Source organism: Antechinus flavipes, chromosome 1, assembly GCF_016432865.1.
Source record: "Antechinus flavipes isolate AdamAnt ecotype Samford, QLD, Australia chromosome 1, AdamAnt_v2, whole genome shotgun sequence".
In the NCBI taxonomy this organism is placed as follows: domain Eukaryota; kingdom Metazoa; phylum Chordata; class Mammalia; order Dasyuromorphia; family Dasyuridae; genus Antechinus; species Antechinus flavipes.
This window is the reverse complement of record NC_067398.1, coordinates 223153807-223177934: the sequence shown is the minus strand read 5'-3', so window position 1 is coordinate 223177934 and position 24128 is coordinate 223153807. Positions and strand designations below refer to the sequence as shown.

Sequence of the window (24128 nt, the reverse complement as noted above, 5' to 3'; positions counted from 1 at the left end):
TTCAAAGCATTATTCCTTATGTTATTTTGTAACTAAAGCCATGGATTTAGTGGAATTTTTCCAATTTACAGAAGCAGAAATTGTGATACAAAGAAGTCAAATGCCTCATCTAAGGTTACACTGCTCATCAAAACAACAAAGACCTGAACTGGAGACAAGCCATGACAGTACCAGAAAAAAGAATGGAATTATAAACTCAGAACAAACAGAACAGCAATCAACTCTAAACTATCTCGGAAATGTCTCCACCAGGTAATTATCTTCTGAACCTTGTTTTCAGGCTCACTTGATTTAAGTGGGCTAATGTCCTGTTACCATCACCTTCATATCTCTAGGCCATACACATTTAGAACTAGTTTCCACTATGGTAAAACAGGAATTAAAAGCATCACAGTTAAAATAGGATATGATATTGCATTAGTAACAGGTTCTCCCAGTTGTTCTTTGCCTGGCTGTTTAACTCACTACTTCATACTGCCACATGCCAACTATATGCAAAGGCTTCAGACCTCTGACTTTGCTTTGCCCTTAATTTTATGGATCTGTTTGTTTACCTGACCACTGACCTACCATCTTTTGTGTGGGCTTCATTTCCTTCGCCTTAATTTTCCCTTCTATCTTTTTTATGTTATTGCTAGTCACAGGTGAAACCATGAGATTGTGAATGATCTGTTTTGTCCCACTATCTGCTAATGTGGGTAATGTGGAAATGTTATTCTGTTGATTAGTTACTTGCATGGCAAATTACATATTCTTATTACAAACTCTTAGGTTAACTGCATATGGCTGAATTAACAATTTCTAACCAATAAATGAATACAACAATCCATTAAAAAATTACAAAAATGTTTATCAGGATAAAGCAGCAATTCCATTTTTCTTGCACAATATGACACATGGAAATATGTTTTAAAGGATTGCACATATTTAACTTAGATCAGATTGCTTGCTGTCTTGCCGAGGGGAGAGGTAAGGGAAAAAAAGAAAAGAATTGCAACACAAAGTCTTACAAAAGTGAATGTTAAAAACTATCTTTTGATTCAGGTCTATTCCAATGATCTTGTGATGATGAGAGCCGTCTACACCCATAGAGAGGACTGTGGGAACTGAGTGTGGATTACAACATAGCATTTTCACTCTTTTTGTTGTGGTTTGCTTAAATTTTATTTTCTTTTTCATTTTTTTTAACCTTTTGGTCAATTTTTCTTGTGCAGCAAGATAATTGTATAACTTTGCATGCCTATATTGGAATTAACATATTTTTACCACATTTAACATATACTGGATTACATGCCATCCAGGGGAGAGGTAGGGAAAAGGGGGAAAATTGGAACACAAGATTTTTTAAAGGTCAATATTGAAAAAATTTGCATATATTTTGAAAATAAAAAAAAAAACCTTCCAATTAAAAAAACTATCTTTACATATATGTAGTGAGGATAAAATACTATTGAGAAAAAAATTTTAAACCAGACAAAGAATACAGACCTTGGAAGAAATAATGAAGAAAGCACAAAGTGAGAAGGAAGAACCCTGTTATATCTAACTTGGGAGGGCCTAGACAGAATATTTTCATGCAACAGTAATAATGATTTTCTGTTAAACAACAATGGAAATGAGAAAGCAAAATATTTATTTTATAGGGGCATATATTTTTAAGCCTCTTAGAACTGTTCCTCTCAAAAGAGAAAATTATATCAATAAATGGCAAAGCTCTTGATAACAATACATAAATAATTATTAGGAAATAATCTTTTCTAAATTTTTGATAAATTCTAAATTTCCAGATACCCCAAAAAAGCAAAAGGAATGCTGTTTTCCTAAAGAAAACTCAACTATTTTTTTGTCTCAAACTATTTAAGCATTTCTTCCCTTTTATACATAGGCTAATATTTAAAGTCATTTCCATGACATCCTATTGGTGTTTAAAAAAAAAAAATCTCTAAGGAAATGCAAGTGCCTATTAGTTTTTCCTCTTTGTCAGCAGACCCAGAAAAGAATCATAACGGTAGGTAACCTGACTTGTGAAACAAGATAGAAAAATCAAGAACAGAAAAATGAGGCTTTCCTAGATGTCTACCTTCATTTTCCTATATTTCATCATTGATCACTGTTCATTTGAGATTGCAATTCTAGACATTTAAATATGCAACTCTAAACAATGCTTTAAAAAATTGTTAATTAAATAGTACAGTAGGATGGACATAGGATTTAAAGCTCTGAGTTTGAATCCAGTCACTGTTATCATTTTTCAATTAATCTGGGCAAGTCATTCGAGCTAAGTCTCTGAGTTTGTTTTACTATCTATAGCTTCCATAATTTTAGAAGACTAAAATTAAAGAAAAATTATATTTTCTTCGGGAAGTGTTCCCTACATTGATAAAATCAGAGGTTTGAAAGCATGATAAAGCCTATTCTACCTGCCTAAAAACTTCATTATGAGGATAAACTTCACAAACTATATCAGGCAGACAGGCAACAAACATACCAGGTGGTCCCATCCCTCAAGAAAATCACACATCAATACAGGAAAAAACATAATGACTAGATATATATTTCAAGTCATCTATTCAAGTCCAACTCTTCATGATCCTTTGTACCATAGCAGACCAGTACTGTTCCATGGGGATTTTTTTTTGGCAAAGGTACTGGAATGATTTGCCATTTCCTTACCCTGCAGATTAAGGCAAAAAGAGGTTGCAGGATGAGTATATGTCTGAGCCCACATTCAGGTCTGACTCAGAGCTTTATCTCCTAAGACATTCTAGTTGCCTCTAAATGATTTCGGTATACACAAGTGGCTATATAAATAAGAATTGTTGCTATTATTATTACAGGCATATCTCATTTTGTTGCACTTTTCTTTACTGCACTTCACAAACAATGTGTTTTTTTGTTTTGTTTACAAATTGAAGTTTTGTGGTGGCCCTGTATTGAGCAAGTCTATAAGCACATTCATTATCATTTTGGTTAATTCTCACAATATTTCAAACTTTTAAATTATCATTATATCTATTAGTGGTAATCCGTGACCAATGACCTTTGAGGTTACTATAAATATTGTGTGGGTTCTGACTCCTCCACCAACTGCTTATTCCTCCTTCCTTTTGTCTGAGACACAATAACACTGAAGAACACTACATAAACTTAGTTGATAAAGAAACATTAGGGTTTGAGAAGATTGTCTGCAATTTTGAAATACTATCAAGGATAAAATGCTATCAAAAAGCATCACATGCTACAGAGAAATCTTCTAAGAAAGGAAGAGCCAATTGATGTGCCAAACTTAATTTCCTTATTTTAAGTAATTGTCACAGCCACCCCAATCTTCAGCAATTACCACTCTGCTAAGTCAATAGCCATCAGCATGAAGACAAAATCCTCCACCAATGAAAAGATTACAATTCCCTAAAAGCTCAGATAATGATTACCTTTTTGTTTTTAAAGCAATAAGGTATTTTTAATTAAAATATGTACTTTGTTAAGAGCTTCTATTGTACTCAAACTGCAGTAGTGTGTTAATATTTTAGATGCACTGAAAAATCAAAATATTCAAGTGAATTTTTTTCAATTATTTCAATATTCATTTTATTGCAATGTTCTGAAATCAAGTCTATACCTGAAATCTGCCTGAAATCAATTAAGAAGCTTCTATTAGACCTAATATATGAATCCTAAGTAAGAAATCTTCTAGATTATAGCTAACATTTATTTTTTTCTAGATCACAGCTTCACAGGCCAATAAATCCAACCCCCTTATTTTACAAGAGAGATTATGTGACGTGTATAGGATCATATAAGCTTATTAAATTCTCACTGAGACCAAGTCTAGTATTCTATTCATTCATACTACCTTTTCCAGGTCTCTGTTGTCAAGTATGAGGGAGAATGTGAGATGCTTAGATACTATGAAAGTAGGACTACATAGGAAGTAAATATTTTAAAATGAGAGACAGGGCTAGACATACATGATTTTATCCAATAGAAAATTAGCATAGAGAGTTTACCCAAACAATAAAGGTAAGAATTTTTTTCTAACTTAATAGTTTTAGAGAGTCATCTATAGGACTGAATGATTGTTTATATGGTTCAAAATGATATAGCTACTACATAAAGCAGAGGCTTTTTATGACTTGGCCTTCAAATGCACTGCCAAATACCATGCTGTCATTCAAGTAACAATGAAATTTTATGAAATTATAAAGTTTTCCCCACAAATAAAAGAACCAAACATACTGTTACTTCATAGTGAATGAAACTTGCCATTAATGCAGTATATCTTCTAAATAAATGAAAACCATACTATTATATATACATATATATATACATACATACATATATATGCATATATATATATATATATATATATATATATTTATTTATATCTGTTACTGCCTAATCATCATGTTATTAAGAATAATTCCAGTGTGTAGCTTTTCTGAATCTCTTCATGCAATTCATGTTTTTGAGAAGGAAAAAGTTGGTACTGGGTTTTACCTCCTGAGGGAAAAAAGCACCTTTTTAAACATTTTAAAGCATTGTCATCTGTTATTTAAAATTTGAAAAATACTAATGGTGTAATAACCATAAAAATAATTATTTATAAAAAAGGTTTCTATAACAGCTAAATATTTAATCTGAAAATTGTCCAGTTCTGTACAAGTCACCAATTCCAAAACTCCACAGAATACCACAATGACAACCTACCCCTTTCTTCATTTGTTTATAAAGCAAAAGCAGGAGATTAATTTTTTGTAAAAAGAAAGCATCAAATTCAAAACATCTAGCAGAGCATAAAATACATTTTCACTTAATAAATTAGTGAGTTAGTAAAATACTTACTATGTAACACCCCATGAGGAAAGCTGCATTTGCTTGTTTTCTCTGATCATGGCCCGTAAAATGAATTATTTTCTTCCTTATCATTGTAAGGGACTGCATTAAAAATGAATATCTGTCAGTATTCCATTTATTGTTAAAATTCATTAAATATTTGTGGCCTGATACATTTCCTTTCATACTATTTCAGAAAAAAACAACAACCCTCTTCTATAAGCACCCTCCTTAGAAACAAGACATTGAACCTATTCCAATTCAAAATTGTCAACAACTGAAACATGAGGTCAATACTTAATTATTAATGCTAAAAACATCAAGATTACTAAATTGTTAAAGTATAATTACATATATACATACACACACATCTACATATGATTGAGTATTCTTAATTTTAACCAATATGTTCATGCTCCAACAAAAATTAATTTTGATAAATTTTATTCAGGATAAGGTACCAGATGATTGTGTGTGTGTATTTATGTGTGTGTGTGTGTGTGTGTGTGTGTGTGTGTGTGTGTGTGTGTGTCTGTACACAGATATGTACACTTTCCTTTAGGCCATTTAAATAACAGATACTTGACTTATGGCATCTAGATTTTTTTTTAATTTTTAACTAATTCTCCATGCATTCTATATAATTCACAATTTATGAAACAATAGTAGGGGGCCTGAAAGCAAATAAAATGCATGTTCTTAACAAAACAAAGAAAATCATATAATCAACCTAATAAAATATGGTAAAGACCCAAAAATCACAAATGAATTCTGATAAAAATTAAATCAAAGATAATAGATTGTAGGAATTTTTTTTTATTTTTAAATATATATTTTCACTATAGTTCCCTGACAAGTAAAGCAAAAGGAAATTGTGGCTAATCATCCTGTCACTGTTAATTGAAGTTAATCCCTCCCCCATCCCAAATATGAGGTTCTTACTGAGAAAGAAAGAGAAATTCTAAGGGGGCAATAGCTATTTGCTTTCCAATTAAGTTCAATTCAAAAATAATATATGTTAATGTTTAACATATATTTGATTACTCACCATCTAGGGGAGGGGACGGGAAGAAATAAAGGAAAATTTGGAACACAAGGTTTTGCAAGTGTCAATGTTGAAAAATTATCCATGCATATAATTGAAAATAAAAAGCTATAATAATAATAATAAAGATGTTAAATATCTGCTATTTGGAAGGTATTAAGGATACTAAGGAAGAATTAGATATGAAAGTACATGTGCTACTAGCTATTAAGATTATTTTGTAAAGGCCAGATAAAAAAGAAATTTAGCATTGGTAGCTAGTGATTTCCTGCCAAGGGGTCCTGAAACAGCTTTCTGTATAACTGATACTAATAGAAATCTGTTATCTTCTTGTGGAATGTATCCAGGAAATAACAGGAAACCTAATTCTAAAGGCTTGTCAAAGATGACTATTACCTGAGGATTCGTATGGACATAAATAATACTGCCAGAAGAAAAAATTTTTAAAGAATTATGAAATATTAGGTAATACCTCAGATGGTATTTTCATCAATGCTGACAACTGACAATGCTGACAACAGCATTTCAAAATAGATTTGGGGAACAATGAGCTGTTTCAGAAGATGCTAGATGACAATAGGGCTTGGGATTTCTGGACCAATTATAAAATAATCTCCAATTATAGAATAATGAACTCTTAGAAAGAAGTGCCATCAAGAACAGTTGGTAAGAATATATTTGCCTGGAGGTTTTTGTAAAGCTAAGCAAAGATTTTTAAATTTAAAAGGAAGTAGGAGGAAGAAAACTGTCTTCTCTCACTCACACACAGGCTCGCTTGTTTACACACTTACACGTACACACTCTCACACATTCACTCTCTCACACACATCAAATTAGATACCATAAAGACTAACAGAAATGTAAGAATACCTAAAATTCACAAGATAAAAATCCCCCTCCTTCCCCCAAAAAAGCAAGAAATAAAAACTCAGTTTCAAATGTCACACAGAAATTAACTAAATTTGGGTAACAAGCAAACTGGACTAAGAGACCCAAAGCAAGAAGGAAAATTTAACAAAGGTTATCATGGAAACATGGGATAGGACTCAAGACCAGATTAGGAGCGTACAAGAGTACGATTGAATCAAAATGACAGAATAGATGAAAGGAGAGAGAAGTTAAGACAGATATATATGGATGAGGATATGCAGACTGCAAAAGAGAAGAACTATGGTGAAGAGGAACTGAAGCAGAAATAGAAAACACATTGTTATCTGAGTATACCATAGTCAACCTGCACAGAAAGAGGAAACAGAAGAGCAGTTTGGAAAACATTATCTCGTCTGGAAGAATGATATTATATAACAAAGATGAAAGCAATGTCAATAATCCAGACATATGCTGAAGCCATTTCTCTGCCAAAAATAGAATAGCTAATAATTTCTTGACTGGAAGATTTTGTTCTTCAACAGAGGAAAACAACAAGGATGTTCTTCCTCCTCCATGCCTTGAATTCTCTACTCCTCCTCTCTGCCTCCTGGCTTCCTCCAAGTCTCAGCTAAAATTCCACCTTTTGCAAGAAGTCATCCCCTTCGAGATTATCTCCAATTTACCCTATAGACATCTTGTTCATAGATGAGTTTTCTGCATATTGTCTCCCATATCAGGTGTTTTTGAAAGCAGGAACCACGTTTGGCCTTCTGTATATCCTCAGTAGCGGATATGTCTGGAATAAGTGCTTTTTGGTAGACAAAAATTCTATTCTAAATCTTATTTTCATCTACAGGTAGAAGGTGGTTGCTGAAATGGAAATAATGGTCCTCAGAGGAAAAGTTACCACTCTATCTTAGAATTTGTGATAGAGGTTAAGCAATATGGACACAGTCTGATATGTACCCTAATTGGAAGAACAGATTTTAAAGGAGTCAGGTAACCATGGGAAAAAAATTGATAAGAAAAATAACTTCAAGGGAGATGCAAAAACTCAAGAATAAAATTTGGTAGATACAAAATGAAAAGAATGAAAGCAAGGACAAGTAATAGTAAAAGGATAAAGACAAAAAATAAGTATGATTCTGGTAAACAAAACAAAAATATAAGGAATATAAAGACAACAAAAAAGCTATTCAGAAAATAAGCTATACTGGGGGAAGAGGAAAGTCAAAAAGGAATATCTACCCTGCTTTGCAGTAGATGTGATGATAACGTTTGATGAAGAGCAGACAGAATTGCTCAGTTTTTAGCTCTTGTTTTCTGTGCCAAGGGGAAAGACATATGAACTGGAAAGAATACTACAGAAATCACTGTGGAAGAGTTGATAGTTTTTTAACAATATTTAATAGCTTAAATATTAATTTAATAGTTTAAATTTTAATAGGTTACATTTAATAGTTTAAAACTAACAGGGAGCGAGTAAGAGAGTGCAACTAGCTCTATTGAATGAGTTCAATTCATAGATCCAGACGAACTACAACACAAGGTTATTATGAAAGAACTGGCAGACATTATAGAATTACTGTCAGTAGTCTTCAAAAGAAGTTGGGAGAATGAAAGAAGGCACCAAAAAATAGGACAATCAGCTTAAAAAAAAATTTTTTTTAAGAGAAGACTGAAGATATGGGCCACTGAGCTTGAGAACACATTATTAAAGGGATGGCTTTATTATGTCAAGCCCTCAGAAGCTCATTATTGGTAAAACCTCATTATCCTGCAACATCCCATCAGTTTAGGTAGGATCATTTCCTTCTGCCTCTCTGACTATAAGATAGAGCCATAAATTTCCAAACCTCCATTTAAGGAAGGAGCTCAGCTCAAAACATCTTGTTTCTCACCTGACTGAATCATTCCGGGACTTCTCTGACTTCTATATTATCCCTCTTCCCTTGGCTTTTCAGCTTCCTTTAGTAAGCTGTCTTTGTCCATTAGACTGAAAACTCCTTGAGGGCAGGGGATTCTTTTTTCAAATTTATATGTCTAACACTTAGCATAGTGCCTGGTACATAGTGGGTACTTAATAAATCTTTATTACTGACTATAATTATATTGACTATGGCTAGCAAACGATTGAGAAAAAAGTATAAAGAAATGGTTATGGAAACTTGCTGTTCAAAATGTTAGGGAGAGTATCTGAAGTTTGATTGTCAGTTGGTGTATTATAGAGCAGATAGGGAACTTTGTAAAATGAAAATGAGTGCTTCTACACAGTCATGAATATAGACATATAATAACATTTATTAAAATTAAGGAACACTTAGCTATTCCCTGTTTGGATATAATAATGTATAATACAATTAGTAAGAAAAATTTTTTAAAATCTTTTCTTAAAAAAAAAAGGCAGTGAATTAGCAAATTCTAATAACTATGTTTTCTTACTAGACTAACATATCTATGTCTAAAGTTTATTTCTGATGACTAACAAGCCATATTGGACTAATGTCATTTCCTTTTTTTGACAAGGATACATTATAGACCACATACATTAATGACCACAATGTAACTATTTACTTAAGACTTTAGCTGAGTATAATAAAGTCTCTTGTACTATTTGTGTGAACTAAATGGAGAAATGTTTGCCAAGTGATAGCACCTTAAATGAATTTGGAACTGGCTAAACCAGACCCAAAGAGTCATTAATAGTTTAATGTCATCTCTGGAAAAGGTTTCTTACCAGTAAGAAATATAATAAGTAAATACCAGTATTTCCCAGGGATCTGTGCTAACTTTTATAACTATGTTATCTCCTTGGATTCTTCACAATAATTCTGTGAAGTAGGTACTATTTTCCTCATTTTACAGATGAGGAAACTGAAGCAGAGAGAAATTAAATGACTTGCCCGAGATTGAGATTGTATATGAACTCAGATCTTCCTTACTCCAAGTCCAGTGCTTAGTCTAGTTATACTATTTACCCACACAGATGCATCCTAGCTGACAAGGTGGTGTTCAATTTCTTTAATCAATGGTTTGGGAGTGGCACAAAGCTACAACTGACAGATTAACATACTATACGATTGAATCAGGATCTCAAAAGATCCAGCCAATCTAAAATGTTAGACCAAATCTAGTAACATTGAACTTAATGAAGACAATAATAAAGTTTTCTATTTTGGTGTATAAAAATGAATTTCAGAAGTATAAAATGGGAAAGGCATGACTACCAAGCAGTTATCCTGAGAAAAATGTAAAGTTTTAGTCAATTATGTACTGAGTCAACTGCATCATGTATCAACTTTAAAAAGCTAATGGATTTTAAGTTACATTAATAGAAACAGTATTCCAACTAGGGAGGTGACAGTTTCTCCTCAAGTCCTGATCAGAATCTATTTTGGCATATTATATTCAGATATTGATAAGCTAGACAGGGACCAGAGAAGGATGTGAATGATGAGGGGACTCTAGAAAATGTCACATCTCAGTTGAATAGAAGATTTAGGAGGAACATTATCATTATCTTTTAAGCATTTGAAGAATTGCCATATGAAAAAAGGATTCAATATTTTTGCTTGGTTCCAGAAGCAGAATAAAAATGAATATAAATTATTTTTAAAAAGAAAAAAAAGAAGGATTTAGGCTTGATGGTAGTCTTAAAAAATCTGTCATATAGGCTGACAGTTCATTTCTCTTGTCTAAGACTTAAGAGAATTCTTGTTCAATTACAAATTAGACTAAATGGGCATCAAAATCCCTTCTGACATCGCTATCCTCTGATTTATAATGGAAAACGAACTAATGTTAATTATTCATGAAGGTAACCTTAATAGGATCTTTTCTTATTAAAATTTTTTAACATTTAAGCTATCAAAAAAATAAAGCTTTAAGTTTCCCTTTTTCACTTGCTTTTCTTATTTTGTACCACTAAATCAAGCAAAATATACTATCATGTTTTGTCTTTCAGAAGCAAGTTACCCAAGTGTTTTTACTTCAACTGACCTAGGACACACTGGCAAACAAAAAAGACTGAGGAGGTATCAAGAAGGTGGTCTATTTGATAAAAGTGTCATTATTTTATGTAGTTTGATCCTTTAAGGAAGGAGAGGTTGTTTGACTTCCTTTCAGCCAGAAGTATAAAAGGCTGTCTAGGGGAATTTAATATTGTAACACAATGAATTAGCAGTTACACCATTTTTTATCCTTGGTCACTAGTATTTTATTGCCTCCTTCTCCCCAATGTTGAATCGTTCGACTGAGTTAAGCCTGGCCCAGAATAGTCTGACTTAGCAAAGGAAACAAAAGGAAAAAAAAAAAAAAACAACCAAACAAAAAATCAATCCATTTGTTTGCTGGCATCTCTTTATCAAAGGTGAGCTGTGGGAGGGATAGTGGAAAGGGCATGGGATAAGACCTGATTCTTCCACTTTCTCTATGTGTATGTGGCTTTACAAAGGTAATTTCATCTCCTGGCTTCAGTTTCATCGCTTGTAAAATGGATCCTATTAGCTCTAAGATAATGCATAATAATAACAATAATAATATTATTTAATAAAATCATGAGATCAGTTTATGCTTATGCCTCAGTTCCAGTGTTATAGATACTATCGTGTTGTCTTTATTATCCAGTGGCTATCATGATTCTTAATATATTGCCACAAATACAACTAATAAAAATCAAAACAGTAGAGGTATAAACTGTTCAACCAAAACGATACCATGTATATGCTTATGTGTAATCAATTTCTAAAACAAACTTCACAGAATACCCGAGACTACTCTTTTCAAGAGGAATGTTTCCTTTTTCTGACTACACCAATGCCGATCACTTTAATCCAATCTGCTACCAAAAAAAATAAGTTTACCTTTAATTTCTTATTTATCTTGCAACAATATCTGTAAACCATTGCCAGATTGAGTGGTCCAAAATCTGCGAAGAAGCTTTAAAAGTGAAAACAAACAAAATTGTGTAGGTATGGCTTGGATTTTCTAAATAAATGCTTGTTTTTGTTGTGCAGATCAAGTTACAAGAAAAACACAACATCAAATACTATTACTGGACAAACAATTTAAAGATATTGTCTTCTTATGGGGAAGACATATTGGCAAATATAAAATTTCCAAAAATAAATGACCACAATGAATACAATTAATAAATATTTTCTATTCTTACACTAATAACTGGAAAATACTTTTGGGAAAAAAATTGTTACATCTGAACAGATTTTTTTCCTCCACTAACAAGATATGTAAAGCATATATCCTATTATGTCAAATTCAGTTTAATGCAAAATTTGCATAAATTCCTAAATATGTATGCCTGAAATAGAACAGATGAATTCTAAGTTCCCTTAGTTCTCAACATTCTATGATTCTGTACAAATTGTTTCTAAAACCTGAGCGTAAAAAGCATCCCCATCTACCCCCATCCAAGCTCTATTTTACCATGAAGGAAAGATAAAATTGATGAATGGAATCTCTATATCCAATTATCCAGTCCTATAATCCCAAAAAACATGTCTTTAAGGCTGTTCTATACTAAGGTGCTCTTCTAGCTTAATGAAAAAATAATAGATTCCCTATAATTTTAGAAGAGCACAAGATAATACTTACTTCTCATATTCAAATTCGTCATCTACGGAGAAATAGTGTATGTTTGCAGCACTCTTTGGTTTCTGGTAAAGAATGGCAAAACAAAGGCGATCTGAAATGCAAAAAGAGTCAAAACTAATACTACTCTTAAAATTACAAGCTTGTTTTCTTCAGAGGAAAAAAGTCTTTTAAGTTATTCAAATTCCCTCATATGTATTACAAATATTTGTTTTTTCATGCACGTTTCCATATACTAGGAAACTCAGGTGGTAAAGAATAAAAAAGTGCGAGCTCTTTCAATCAATCTTAAATTAAAAAAAAAAAAAAAAAAAGAATTGCTGTCTTTGTAATAGAAAAGGTCAAGATTTAGGGTTAGAAATTCTAGTTTCAAATTCCACCTCTTCCACTAGGTATACTGGCAAGCCATTTAACTTCTTTGGGCCTCAGTTTTTCCTTATCTGAAGAATGAAGGGGTTGGACTAGACCTTTTAAGATTCCTTTCAATTCTTAGTATGTGATACTATGATTTTTCTATCCATGAAATTTAATCAGGAATAAGGACTTCCCATAGAGTTGCATATTCTAATTTTTAAATGAATTAAGAAAATGCTACCACTTATTTATTGAGGTTTCATTATAGCATTTGTAAAACAACTAGCATACATTGTAAAACTTTTTCTATAATATCCTATTTGTCCACATTCAGAATATCCTGAAAAATTTGCTAATGCAGCCTCAAGTCACACACCAACTATTTCAGCTATTGTGGGGTTATTTTGAAGGAAGATTTTTTTCCCCTTCTAAATGAAGCTCAGAAAAGAACCAAACAAAATCAAGCTATATCTTTATGCCACTTTTTTTTTTTTTTTAAATTACAAAGGATTATATTCCCAAGTACTAAATTGGTTTGGTTGTTTTTTTTTTTTTTTTTTTTAAAGGCTAAAAGTATTATTCAAACCAGAACGGCCATAGAGTTGCTACTTCTGCTATCATATTGGAGTCAGACCTTCGGAAGTGCAATAAATTCATCAGGGTTCCCTAGAATAGTTAAACAGCAACCAAGTCTCCAAAGTCGTGTTACTAGGCTCCACCCCCTCTCCCTTTCGAAATCTTTGTCTTTAAACCTCCCCCAGAAAACCCCAATAGCTATGTGATATGCTCATTTTTGCATTTTGCAAGTTCTATTTTCAATATAACTAGTCATAAGAAACAAATGACTCCAGTCAGCATTGACTCTCAAAACTTTTAAAAGTATTATTGATCTACACACTGAACCTTCTGGTATTTGCAACCACACTTAGCAAAAGACTTGAAAAAAAAAACACAAAATTTAAATATCTACAATTACAAACCCCAAATGCATTAAATTAATGAACAAAATTACTATTATAAAATCCCCCACAAAAAGCATTTTTATGCTTCTCCCAAAGAACCTATATAGTTGGTGGATTTTCTAGGATTAACTCAGAAACAGCCCCAAGTCTATGCATCTGAGGAGACGCACGCCCCTCACAGGGGTTTGGAACAGATCTCCTAGATCTAATCATTTTGTATTCTAGGGAAAGTATCCAACTCAATGACATTACCTCTCCCATTCTTTAGTGTAGTATCCCCAGCCCTTTTAATACTATGTTAATTTTTAAATCTCAGAATAAGGTTCCCAAAGGGCGGGAGACCTCCACTGAATAGGGGTTCTTAGACAAGATCGTATGTCAAGGAAATGTAGTAAGAGAGTTGGGGCTGGGGTCTCAAATCTCTCCCTCCGCCCCCTCCCAAGCCGCTCCCTGGGTGGAGGTCAGAACTGCTTCTCCTTTTGTATAAAGACTCACCTTTTATCACCTCCACTACAAACTTCTCCTTGCCGGTCATGTTTTAAAAGCATCTAAGAAAACAGGAGTAGGGGAGGGTGGAGGGGCAAAGGCGGAGGTAGGACTTTAGGAAGGAAAGAAAAGTATAGAGAAGGAAAGTTAAGACAGGAGGGCGGATCTAACTTCCCAGATCAGCAGCTTGGAAGAAGAGCTGGGGCCACACCCCCGAAATAAAAGAGGAAAAAAAAGTTTAAAGGGCTATATCTGAGTTCAAAGGAGGAGAAATCATAATCTCCCCTAGATACAAAGCCCAACATAGGGGTCTGCCAACTTTCCGGAGAACCTCCGGATTCCACATTAGCAAATTGAGAAATTAACAACTTAAATTTTTTTTTCCCCCAAATTGTGCAATAAGTAAAAAAAAAAAAAAAGCTCAAAGTAATAAGCACAGTGAATTCTCCTGAGCATTTTAAAAAACTATCTTTAAAAATTCTTTGAGAGATGGGAAAATATTTCAGCTGATGAGATGACGAGTTGGAATATTGATTCACATAAGCAAAGGGAAACACAAAAATACAGATTTAGCTCCCTAAGTGAAAGTTTGTATCTGGGCCAGTTTCCTCCGGATTCAAGGCTCCTCCCCCAGTTATTTCCAACAGGCTGGAATGCGGAACCAGTCCAAGCAGGAGCCTTACTGCAGCTGGGGTACCGAGGCCCCACCTCCTTGGTTGTCTCCAGCGGCGCCAGCTTCTGGCAAGAGGTTAGTTAATTGCTAGAATCTAGAGAATGCACGTTAATAAACTGCAATTCAGGGATTTCACTTTAATGAGCCAGCCAGAACTAGGAGATTCTTATCTTTAGAAAAGGAAAATGATCCCTTGACTACAGTCTCTACCAACCCCTTTCCTCTCTATCACCTCCCCATAACGCAGCAAATGTTTGGTGAGTCTGTGATGGAGACAGCACGCCCTCTGTAGGGTCTGCTTCGACTAGCTTCTCCTTTCACCTTTAGCTCCTTAGGCAGGTTCCTGAGAGCTGGCAGATGTGGCAGAACCAAAGTGGCTGGAGACACAAGGAAATTCCCACTTAGGACGGGTCCATTAATGTGCAAATACCAGGTCCTACTTCATTATCCTGCCCGCTCCAATACAAAAGATTACTAAGAGGTCATTAGAAAATGGAGTGAGGGAGACAAATGCTAAATATTTTTCCTCCTTTATTTTGGGGGAAAGAGGAGATATGTGGAGGGTCTTCTGACATCTGGAACTTCTATTGCAATGCTCATTCTTAGTAGGCCAGGAATGGATAGACTGATAGGGAGATCGATAGATAAATTAATAGATCGATAATAGATACTATGACTGGTTATTTATGTGTCGTTGCTATGGTTACTACTGTCCAAGTACCTTCCAAAACAAACAGAAATCATCCAGGAGTGTGTGTGCGCCTGTGTATCCACACACATAAATGTATTTATACATATTATATAATTTTTTCAAAAAGGAAAAAGTTTTCTTTAAAAGTACTGGGACCCTATCATGAAAACTGATCGTGAAGTCAAAAGCAAACATTTATATTCCCAGAAAATTCCCTTCAAAATACAATCTTGACTGCTTAAAAAAAAAAAAAAACTGCACACAAGCAGATGACTTAAAATTTGCTTCAGTAAAACAGGCAAATGCTAGATTGTATCAGATAACCTGGTACATAATCTCTATGTAAAATAAAATGGTCTAGTGTCTTCCAAGGAATGAAGTTCCATCTCCTGAACAAATCTTCCCAGATAACAAAGAAAAAAATAAACTCCAACCATTCAGACATTGTCTTTTTTTTTTTTTAGTATACAATATTGAAAATAATTTTTTCCTCCAATTGCACTTGCATTATATTCTCATACACACACACACACACACATATATATATATATATGATATAGTCTTATCTTTGTGGATAAAAATCATGAAATCTTATTTTCAAATTGTAAGAGATCTTAAAGGCAACCTCATTCATTTTATATTTGAAGAAATGGAGGCTTAAAGTGATTACCCTAAGATAATACAAGTAAGTAAACAGACTAAAAATGAATTCAGGTCCTCTGATTCTAAGTCTAATACTCTTACCCTACTAGTTAGTACTAGATTAAATTGTCAGCTGTAACTTCAATTAGTCTTAAGTGAACCTCAATTTACTCATTTATAAAACAGGAATATAGGATATTATGGTTCACTTCCCTGTTTTTGGAGGATCAGAAAAATCTATGTAAAGTACTATAATTATATGTATATATGTGTGTGTGTATATATATACATATACACACACACACATATATACATATAATATATAATAGATAGTATAATAAATAGTATTAGTTTATATATACATATATAAACTAATACTATGATTATTATTATTACTACCATCAATGCTACTTATATGTCATTGCTATGGTTACTATCCAAGTACCTGCCAAAACAAACTAAATTCCTCTAAGTAAGGCAGAATGAGAGGAGGTTATTTTGAAAAGGACTAGAAAGCCTTTTTGAGCTAGAAAGGACCTCCTTTAGATAGAGATAAAAAATTTAATTTTGTGATGCTTGTGAGTCATTAGTAGTTCCTTTATATGTTTGTCAGTGTTAATGCTACTTGTCCTAAATAATAAGCACAGAAGGAAAATAGCTGCTGTTCAACTTCTCTGTAGAGAGTGAAAAGCTCAGAATCATCATATTTACATAGTTTTATTTCATATATAATTCTTTCTTCCCTTACCCCTTTCCCCAGCTCCAGAACTGATATGGATAAAAACAGCACTGGTTCAGGGAACTAGGAAATTGGGGACATAGTTGGAGATATAATGATAAATGTTTAAGAACTGACTCTCTAGGGGCAGTTAGGTAGTAAAATGCATAGAACACCAACCCTAAAGTCAGGAGGACCTGAGTTCAAATCTGACCTCAGACTCTTAACTCTTCCTAGTTATATGACCCTGGCCGAGTCACTTGACCCCAACTGCCCCAGCAAAAAAAAAAAAAACAACAAAAAAAAACTGACTCTCTAGAAAGAAAAAAAAAAAAAAAACAATGTAGGTAGTAGACAGGAAAGACACACTTCTAACTTTGATCGCCATTATTCAAATTTCCCCATCACTTTTTTAAGTCTAGGAATCTGCTGCAATAGGAGGGGATCTTTTTTTATATATTTAAAAAAATTCATGGACTTCTATATAAAAATTATGCTATTAATATTGGTTGATTGAGAAAATGCATGGCAAAGGGATACAATGAATTCAGCATTGCTTTTAAATTAATTTGCACTTATTAGTTACATCAAAAGCTATGGAATTTTGAAAAAATATATATATATATGTATGCAAAACATTTATTGAACCTCCAAAAGGCACATTTATATTCAAAAATTCTGTAATTCAAAGATCTGTAATAATATGCCTGTGTCCCTGGCCCATGGATTGGGACCTAAAGTGCCACTGGACTAGAAGATTTTGGTCCAAAGTCCCTCTCAGCTCTGGATCCTATGATCTAAAAAGAAAATTATTTTCCTTACAAAATTCTTTCCCCTACTTTTTTTTTTTTGGGGGGGGGGGAGAAAGGACAATTATGCAGCCAGGACAGGCTTTCTTAGTCAGAAAAGGGCTAGTGCTTCCGAGGCTAAGAAAAGAGAAAACTTAAAAATGGTAGTAAGAACTATCCAGCATTCCTTTCTGCACAGTGAATTACTACAGTCTTCCTTTATCTTGGCTTCCCTCCCATTTAGCCTGGGTTAGAACCTCTATATCTCAATAGCTATCCTTGTTCAAAAATCCCAATTTCAAAAAGAAATTTCTGAATGTAAAGACTACTTTTTAACATATATAAGGCATATAGACAAAGACTGCCTTGCTTAAAGAGAAAAAGCAAGTAATGCAGTAAGATGGAAGTGAATTACATTAGTCAGGATGATATAATGCAGATAAACACTTAAAAAACATGGTAGACCATGAATCAGGGAAGTGGTGATTTCAGATTTAAGGAAGTAAGGAAATAAGATCACTCAGAAAGATGGGTAAACTTAGATCATCCCTCCTATAACCTTAGCTACAAAAGGTATCTTCTCTAGAACTAATAGCACAGAAAACTTTTTAAAGTTCTACTTCAGTGAAAACATCAAAAAATAGGCCAAAAAAAAAAAAAGAAATTTTAATTGATTCATTTAAGTACAATTTTTAAAATGTTAATTCAATACACATTTTTTTTAAAAGTTTTATAAGCCACCCACAGAAAGTTTTTTTTTTTTAATTCATAGAATACTTGATGCTTTTTGTCATTTTTCAAGGATGTTCTGATGAATTTTTTCAAAACCTAGTACAGTTGCTTCCTTGATGCTTTTTTTTTCTCCCCTGCTGAGGCAGTTGGGGTTAAGTGACTTGCCCAGGGTCTCAGATCTAGGAAGTGTTAAGTGTCTGAGATCACATTTGAACTCAGGTCCTCCTGACTTCAGGGCTAGTGCTCTATGCACTGCGCCATCTAGCTGCCCCTTCCTTGATGCTTTTAAAGAGCAATTTCTTTCAGTACTTATTGCCAAATGATGAAAATATTTCTTAACATTTACCAACAAGATATTTTTCTGTTTATAAAGATTTTTTGGAGAGATTCAAAGCCTGACTTGGAAATGTTCATTTGCACAGAAGATAAAGAATTACAAACTTCTTAGTGGATTAAAAAAGAAAAAACTCATCAATGAACTTCCTAAATACTAGGAGCTAATTTAAAAATGCTCAAAGAGCTTGTAAAATGCTTATCTAGACACTACTAAATATAACTAAAAATTACCTTAAGATTGTCTTCATTTACTGGTGCTATTTTATTGAGAATCTAGCAGAGGTTATAAACAGCAAAGCTCTCAACATAATATTGTCCTACCAAAATATCTGAACAATGGAAAATAGTAAGGCATTGATGTATGTTTATCACATAGGATTACTTTCTAATTCTCTATACCTTATTAAAACCAAAAACAGTGGACAGAAGTTTTCAAATGTAATTAAAAAGTTTTGATGAAATGAGATAGACAAATTTGATGTTATTGAAAGGAACCTGTAATTCAACAACCAAATCCAATTTATAGAAAACCACACTTGAGCTTTTGGATGTATTCTCACATTTATAGCTATCTTCCTCTCAACTAGTAAGTTTGCCATCAGTGGTACAGCTAATCACACTGCTTTGTACTAGCTGATTTTATATACATGAATATGTATATATATTATGCACATAACACATATTCACATACATTCATGTATATATATATATATATATTTGTGTGTACATGTGTATACATGTATATACATATATTATTTTAATATATCATCTAATCAGAAGATACTGAATGAGAGTAATGTTTAATTTTACAAAACAAATGTTCAAAGTTGGCTCAGAGAAAATACATGTTTAAGTTAAAAATCCTGTGATATAAGATAAATGATATAAGAATTCTCCTCAACATGTTAAACTTCAGATTTCCATAAAACAGCTCTTAGTAATTAATTTTCCTGGTATTAGTGATTATAACAACCCATGTTTTGGCATACTTAATATCTCAAGGCATCTCAGCCTTTGGGAGTATGCCCCAAGATTCTATGATGCTAACAGTCACTAGTCCTATTCATTACTCTGACTGAAATTATGTCAAGGAAGCCCCACAGGAAAAATAACCCAAGAAGTTCAGCTGAGTGACTTTTTAAAAAAACACTATTTTATATGATATGGCTTTCAAGATTTAAGATTTTAACCAAAAGAGAAAAAGGAAAGAAAAGGAAAAAGAGAAAAAAAGGAGAACGATAAAGGAGGCAAACTGAAACCCACACCATATAAAGAAACACTTTACCTGAGCCTTTTTGGGGCTCACTTCACTTTACAGCAGGGCTTCCTTGTGGTAGCTGTGACATCATGGAAGAATACATCCTGGGCACCACAAAGGGAGCTGGAGCCAGCAGAACTTTGGGGAAACCTAAGAAAGAAAGAAAGTGGGATATTTGCTGAACACCCTTTATTAACCTAGTTACATGGGGTTATTCAGCAAATGGAGCATACTGATTTTATTTACAGGTCATTATTATCAGAATAGATTCTCAATTTGGGTCATTTAGCTCACTATGGGAGTTGAAGTATATGCGGCCAACTGTCAATAATCTTCCATGAAATATTCAGTACTAATGATTAAAACATGTTTTCCCTTTCTTCAAAGGAAAAACCCTTATTCTTTGTTTTTTGTTATTGATTTTTATCCAAGCCATGTTATGAACTGGGAAGATGGGAGAGCTCTTGTATTTATAGGTCTTAAAGAGCTGAACATAGACTCTCTACTCTGTTTATCATAGTTTCATAAGCATTCATTATAAAATGTTAAATAAAAACATTGACCTTTCCTTATGTAAATATTGATTTGATAACTATAATTCCTATTAATTTATATTCCATATCATTTTTATGGCATTCAAAGGTATTTCAGACTTTTATTATATGGTGAGTATTGATTATATTACTTTAAGTTATAAAAGTATTTCTCTGAACCTAGAAAATTTTTATTTTGTAAAGGTCAGAAATATGAAATATTCTTACATACTAATAAGTATGTTTTATTATATTTACATTATATTAAAGCTCAATTTAAATTAATCAAATAATTTGCTAGAATTATTAAGATCATCTATGTAAGAAATTTTGCTCTTGATTCAGACCTGTAATTTCATCAGTATAAAGAGCTCCTCCTGAGAAAACTTTCCATAGAAATCCAGAAACTCAGAATCTTAGAAAGTTGTTTAAGTATATAGAAAAGTTAAGAGATTAGTCCAGGGTCATATAGCTAATGTGTATCAGCAGTAGGACTGGAACAAAAGTTAACCTAATTGCTAGCTGTTGACTGTGCTACATATTTAAAAAAAAATATATATATATATATACATCCACACCCACATGCATTTTGTATATGTGTGTGTGTATTATACATACATATATATATTAAAATTCTCATTATCTTATCACTTGAACAAATTCAGATTTATTCACTTTAATAATCTTCTATTTTAACATACATTGAAATCTGGCCATCATTAAATGTACTAAATAATTACACTTTATAGCATTTAAAGGGATTGTTTTAATTTAAGCAGATGACAAAATTAAGTAGATATCAATAATAAGACAAACTCCTGTTTAATGAGTATGACAAGGAAGAGACGACTATCTTTGCATGGGTTTATATTCCCAATGCTTAGTATGGTACCCAGAATATAGTAGGCATTTAACAAATTGTTTTTCTGTCCAGCAATCTTTCTGTCTTCTAGCTAACATCTAATCAACATTTATTTAGTTAAGCACTAATAGCCCCAGACAGATTTCCCAAGTCTACTTTAAATATTTCTACAAAAATACAAGGGGGGAAAACCAAACTTTATTTTTCTTGTTTACATGTGAAAACTTGGGCAAAATTTAACAAGATCCATGAAAGCAAATGTGATATAGCAGAAAAAGGACTGTCCTTGAGACTTAGAAAATCCCTGGATTCAAATTCTATCTCAGGCATTTATTAGCTGGGTAAACATGGACAATTCTACTTCTCTGAGACTTGGTCTCCTCATCTGTAAAACCTAATTTCTATAGTTCTTACTTCAAAGGATTATACAAATATATTGGCCATTTCTACCTCTCACAAGATCTGTCAGATTTTAACTAATTTCTTACTTCTTTCCTACAATGAAAATGAAGGAAAGTAATTAATCAATAAGCACTTATTAAGCACTTTCTTTGTATGTACCAGGCACTGTGCTAAGCACTAAGGATACAAATAAAAAGCCCAAACTTATATTCTAATAGAACATGGAAGACTATAGACATAAATCAGGATATGAGAATATATATACAAAGAAGATGAAAGGAAGTCTTAGAAAGAAAGACACTAGGAACTGAAGGGCCCAGGAAAGTAAACATTTAACCACAAAAACATTTTTATGCCCTGAATAAAACAGAGGAGATGCAGAATAGAAAATAAAAACATCAAGTTGCAGATAACTGGAAATGAAAAAAAAAAACAACCAAACCCGAGTATTTACAGAAAACCACACTTGAGCTTTTGGATGTATTCTCACATTTGTAGCTATCTTCCTCTGGACTTTTAAGTCTGCCCTCAATGGTACAGTTAATCACACTGCTTTGTACTAGCTGATTTTACACATATGTATGTGTATATATTATGCATACAAATATTCACATACATTCATGTATACATGTGTATGTAGTTATGTGTATTATATTGTATACATGGGTTATATATAAAAGATTATAACTCCTTAAGGCCAGGAAGAAATCTTTGTTTTCCCTGATCCAAGGCACCTAACAAATATAACACAACTCTTTCAATATTTTATTAAACTGCAATGTTGAATTCATCAAATAAAATATATTTTATAGTATAAAGTCAAAGGTTTGATGTATTCATTTTAATGCTATTCCTGCCAGAATCCAAGCCATTATTAGAAGTCCCTGAACAGCACTTGTTCATTGCAATAGTTTCAAATAAGTTAAAGTCAGTAACTTCTCTCAAGCTTCCTGACTAGGCTGTCTGGAACATGAGACAGAGGAAAGATCAATAGCCTAGGATTCAGGAGACTTTGTTTCAGGTCAGCTCTTATCACTATTTGGTTGAACCTGGACAAGTTAATAAACTTCTGAGTTTTCATCTATGAGATGAGAGAATTGAGTTAAATTAGCTAATGTAAAGTCTATTCTAAAATTGATAATTCTATTTTGTGAAAATCAAAATTAAAAAACCACACCAAAAAAAGCTAAAAATTCACAATACTGTTGGGTTTTTTGGGGGGGAGAATTTTTGGGGTTGGTTTTTTTTTTTTTTTTTTTTTTTTTTAGCAAGCTATGTTTTTAGAGTATTGTCTCGGAATCTGACCATCACACCCTTTTTCAAAATAAAACCCAAATCAAACAGCCTGAAAACAAAACAAGCAAGTATAATGCTGCTTTGAAGTATCTCTCTCCTTTAATATTCCTAGTCATGTATTCAGTTGGAAAGAAAAATCTATTTTGGAATAAAATGTGCACACTCTAGATTTGCCCACTGAACCTCTCTTTCCAAGCTTTGTCAGGAGTGGAAGCGGCTGTAGATTCTCAAGGCCAGTAAAATACTAGCTCTGGCCAGGAGGCCCTAGACAAAATTGGAAAGGTTGAGCTATAGATCTGGCATGATACATCAAGCACTAACCCTTGCCAAGTTCAGAGCAGCTTGTCACCATAATTATTGGCTAACAAATGTTGATTTTTGTCTGTGGCATTCCTGAATATATCAATTAAGTCATGGAGTGTTGCAGTACACAAATATATACCCCCCACACACACATTAAATATCACTTAAGTTATCTTAGTATTGCTATGATTCCATAACTGATAAGAGGTTGGGGAAAGGATTAATATCAAGTAATAAGAAGCATAGTTTTTATTATTCCAGATGTTACTTAGACTCAGGAAGCAAAGTCTTCATGAAGCTTTCCTAAATTGAGTACATCTTTTTCCCCCCCTGAACGCCTCCTTAGTGCTTATAAGATATTCTATATGATTTAGTACTTAAGTGATCCTTTATTTCCTAATTGCTTTATGTGTCAGACTCACCTTCACCCCACTAGAATATAAATTCTTTGAGATCAGATGGCCATCTTTTGATATTTCTAAATAGGAACACTCAGTAGCTCAGAGATGGGCAAATAGCCTTCAATAAATAAAGTGATAAAAGACTGATTTTATGGTTTATTAAGGCCTTTCACACATATAGTTTAAAATAAAGTAATGATATTTTAACAGAAGTAAAAGCCTGATTTAATTGTGTTTACTAAGAAATACTAAAGTGTGATTTTTTGACATAGCACTTTAAAGTTTGCAAAGCTTTTTCCATATATTATCTCATTTGATCCTCACCCTATAGGTGCT

General features: G+C 33.0%; 1 protein-coding gene across 11 annotated transcripts in view; it reads right to left on the bottom strand.

Moving 5' to 3' along the window:
• Positions 1–24128, bottom strand: part of CDC14B (cell division cycle 14B) — a 99453-nt gene that overhangs the window by 62657 nt on the left and 12668 nt on the right. For 7 of the 11 annotated variants that reach the window (XM_051996748.1, XM_051996752.1, XM_051996742.1 and 4 more), the window contains exons 2-4: positions 12359–12449; positions 11611–11686; positions 4843–4935 (exon numbers count right to left, since the gene is read on the bottom strand). In XM_051996748.1, the coding sequence (XP_051852708.1) occupies positions 4843–4935; positions 11611–11686; positions 12359–12449 (260 nt within the window). Of the gene's footprint in view, positions 1–4842; positions 4936–11610; positions 11687–12358; positions 12450–14166; positions 14480–20022; positions 20146–24128 lie in introns of those variants that run through there. The other 4 variants (XM_051996772.1, XM_051996788.1, XM_051996775.1 and 1 more) reach the window with 4 other exon arrangements.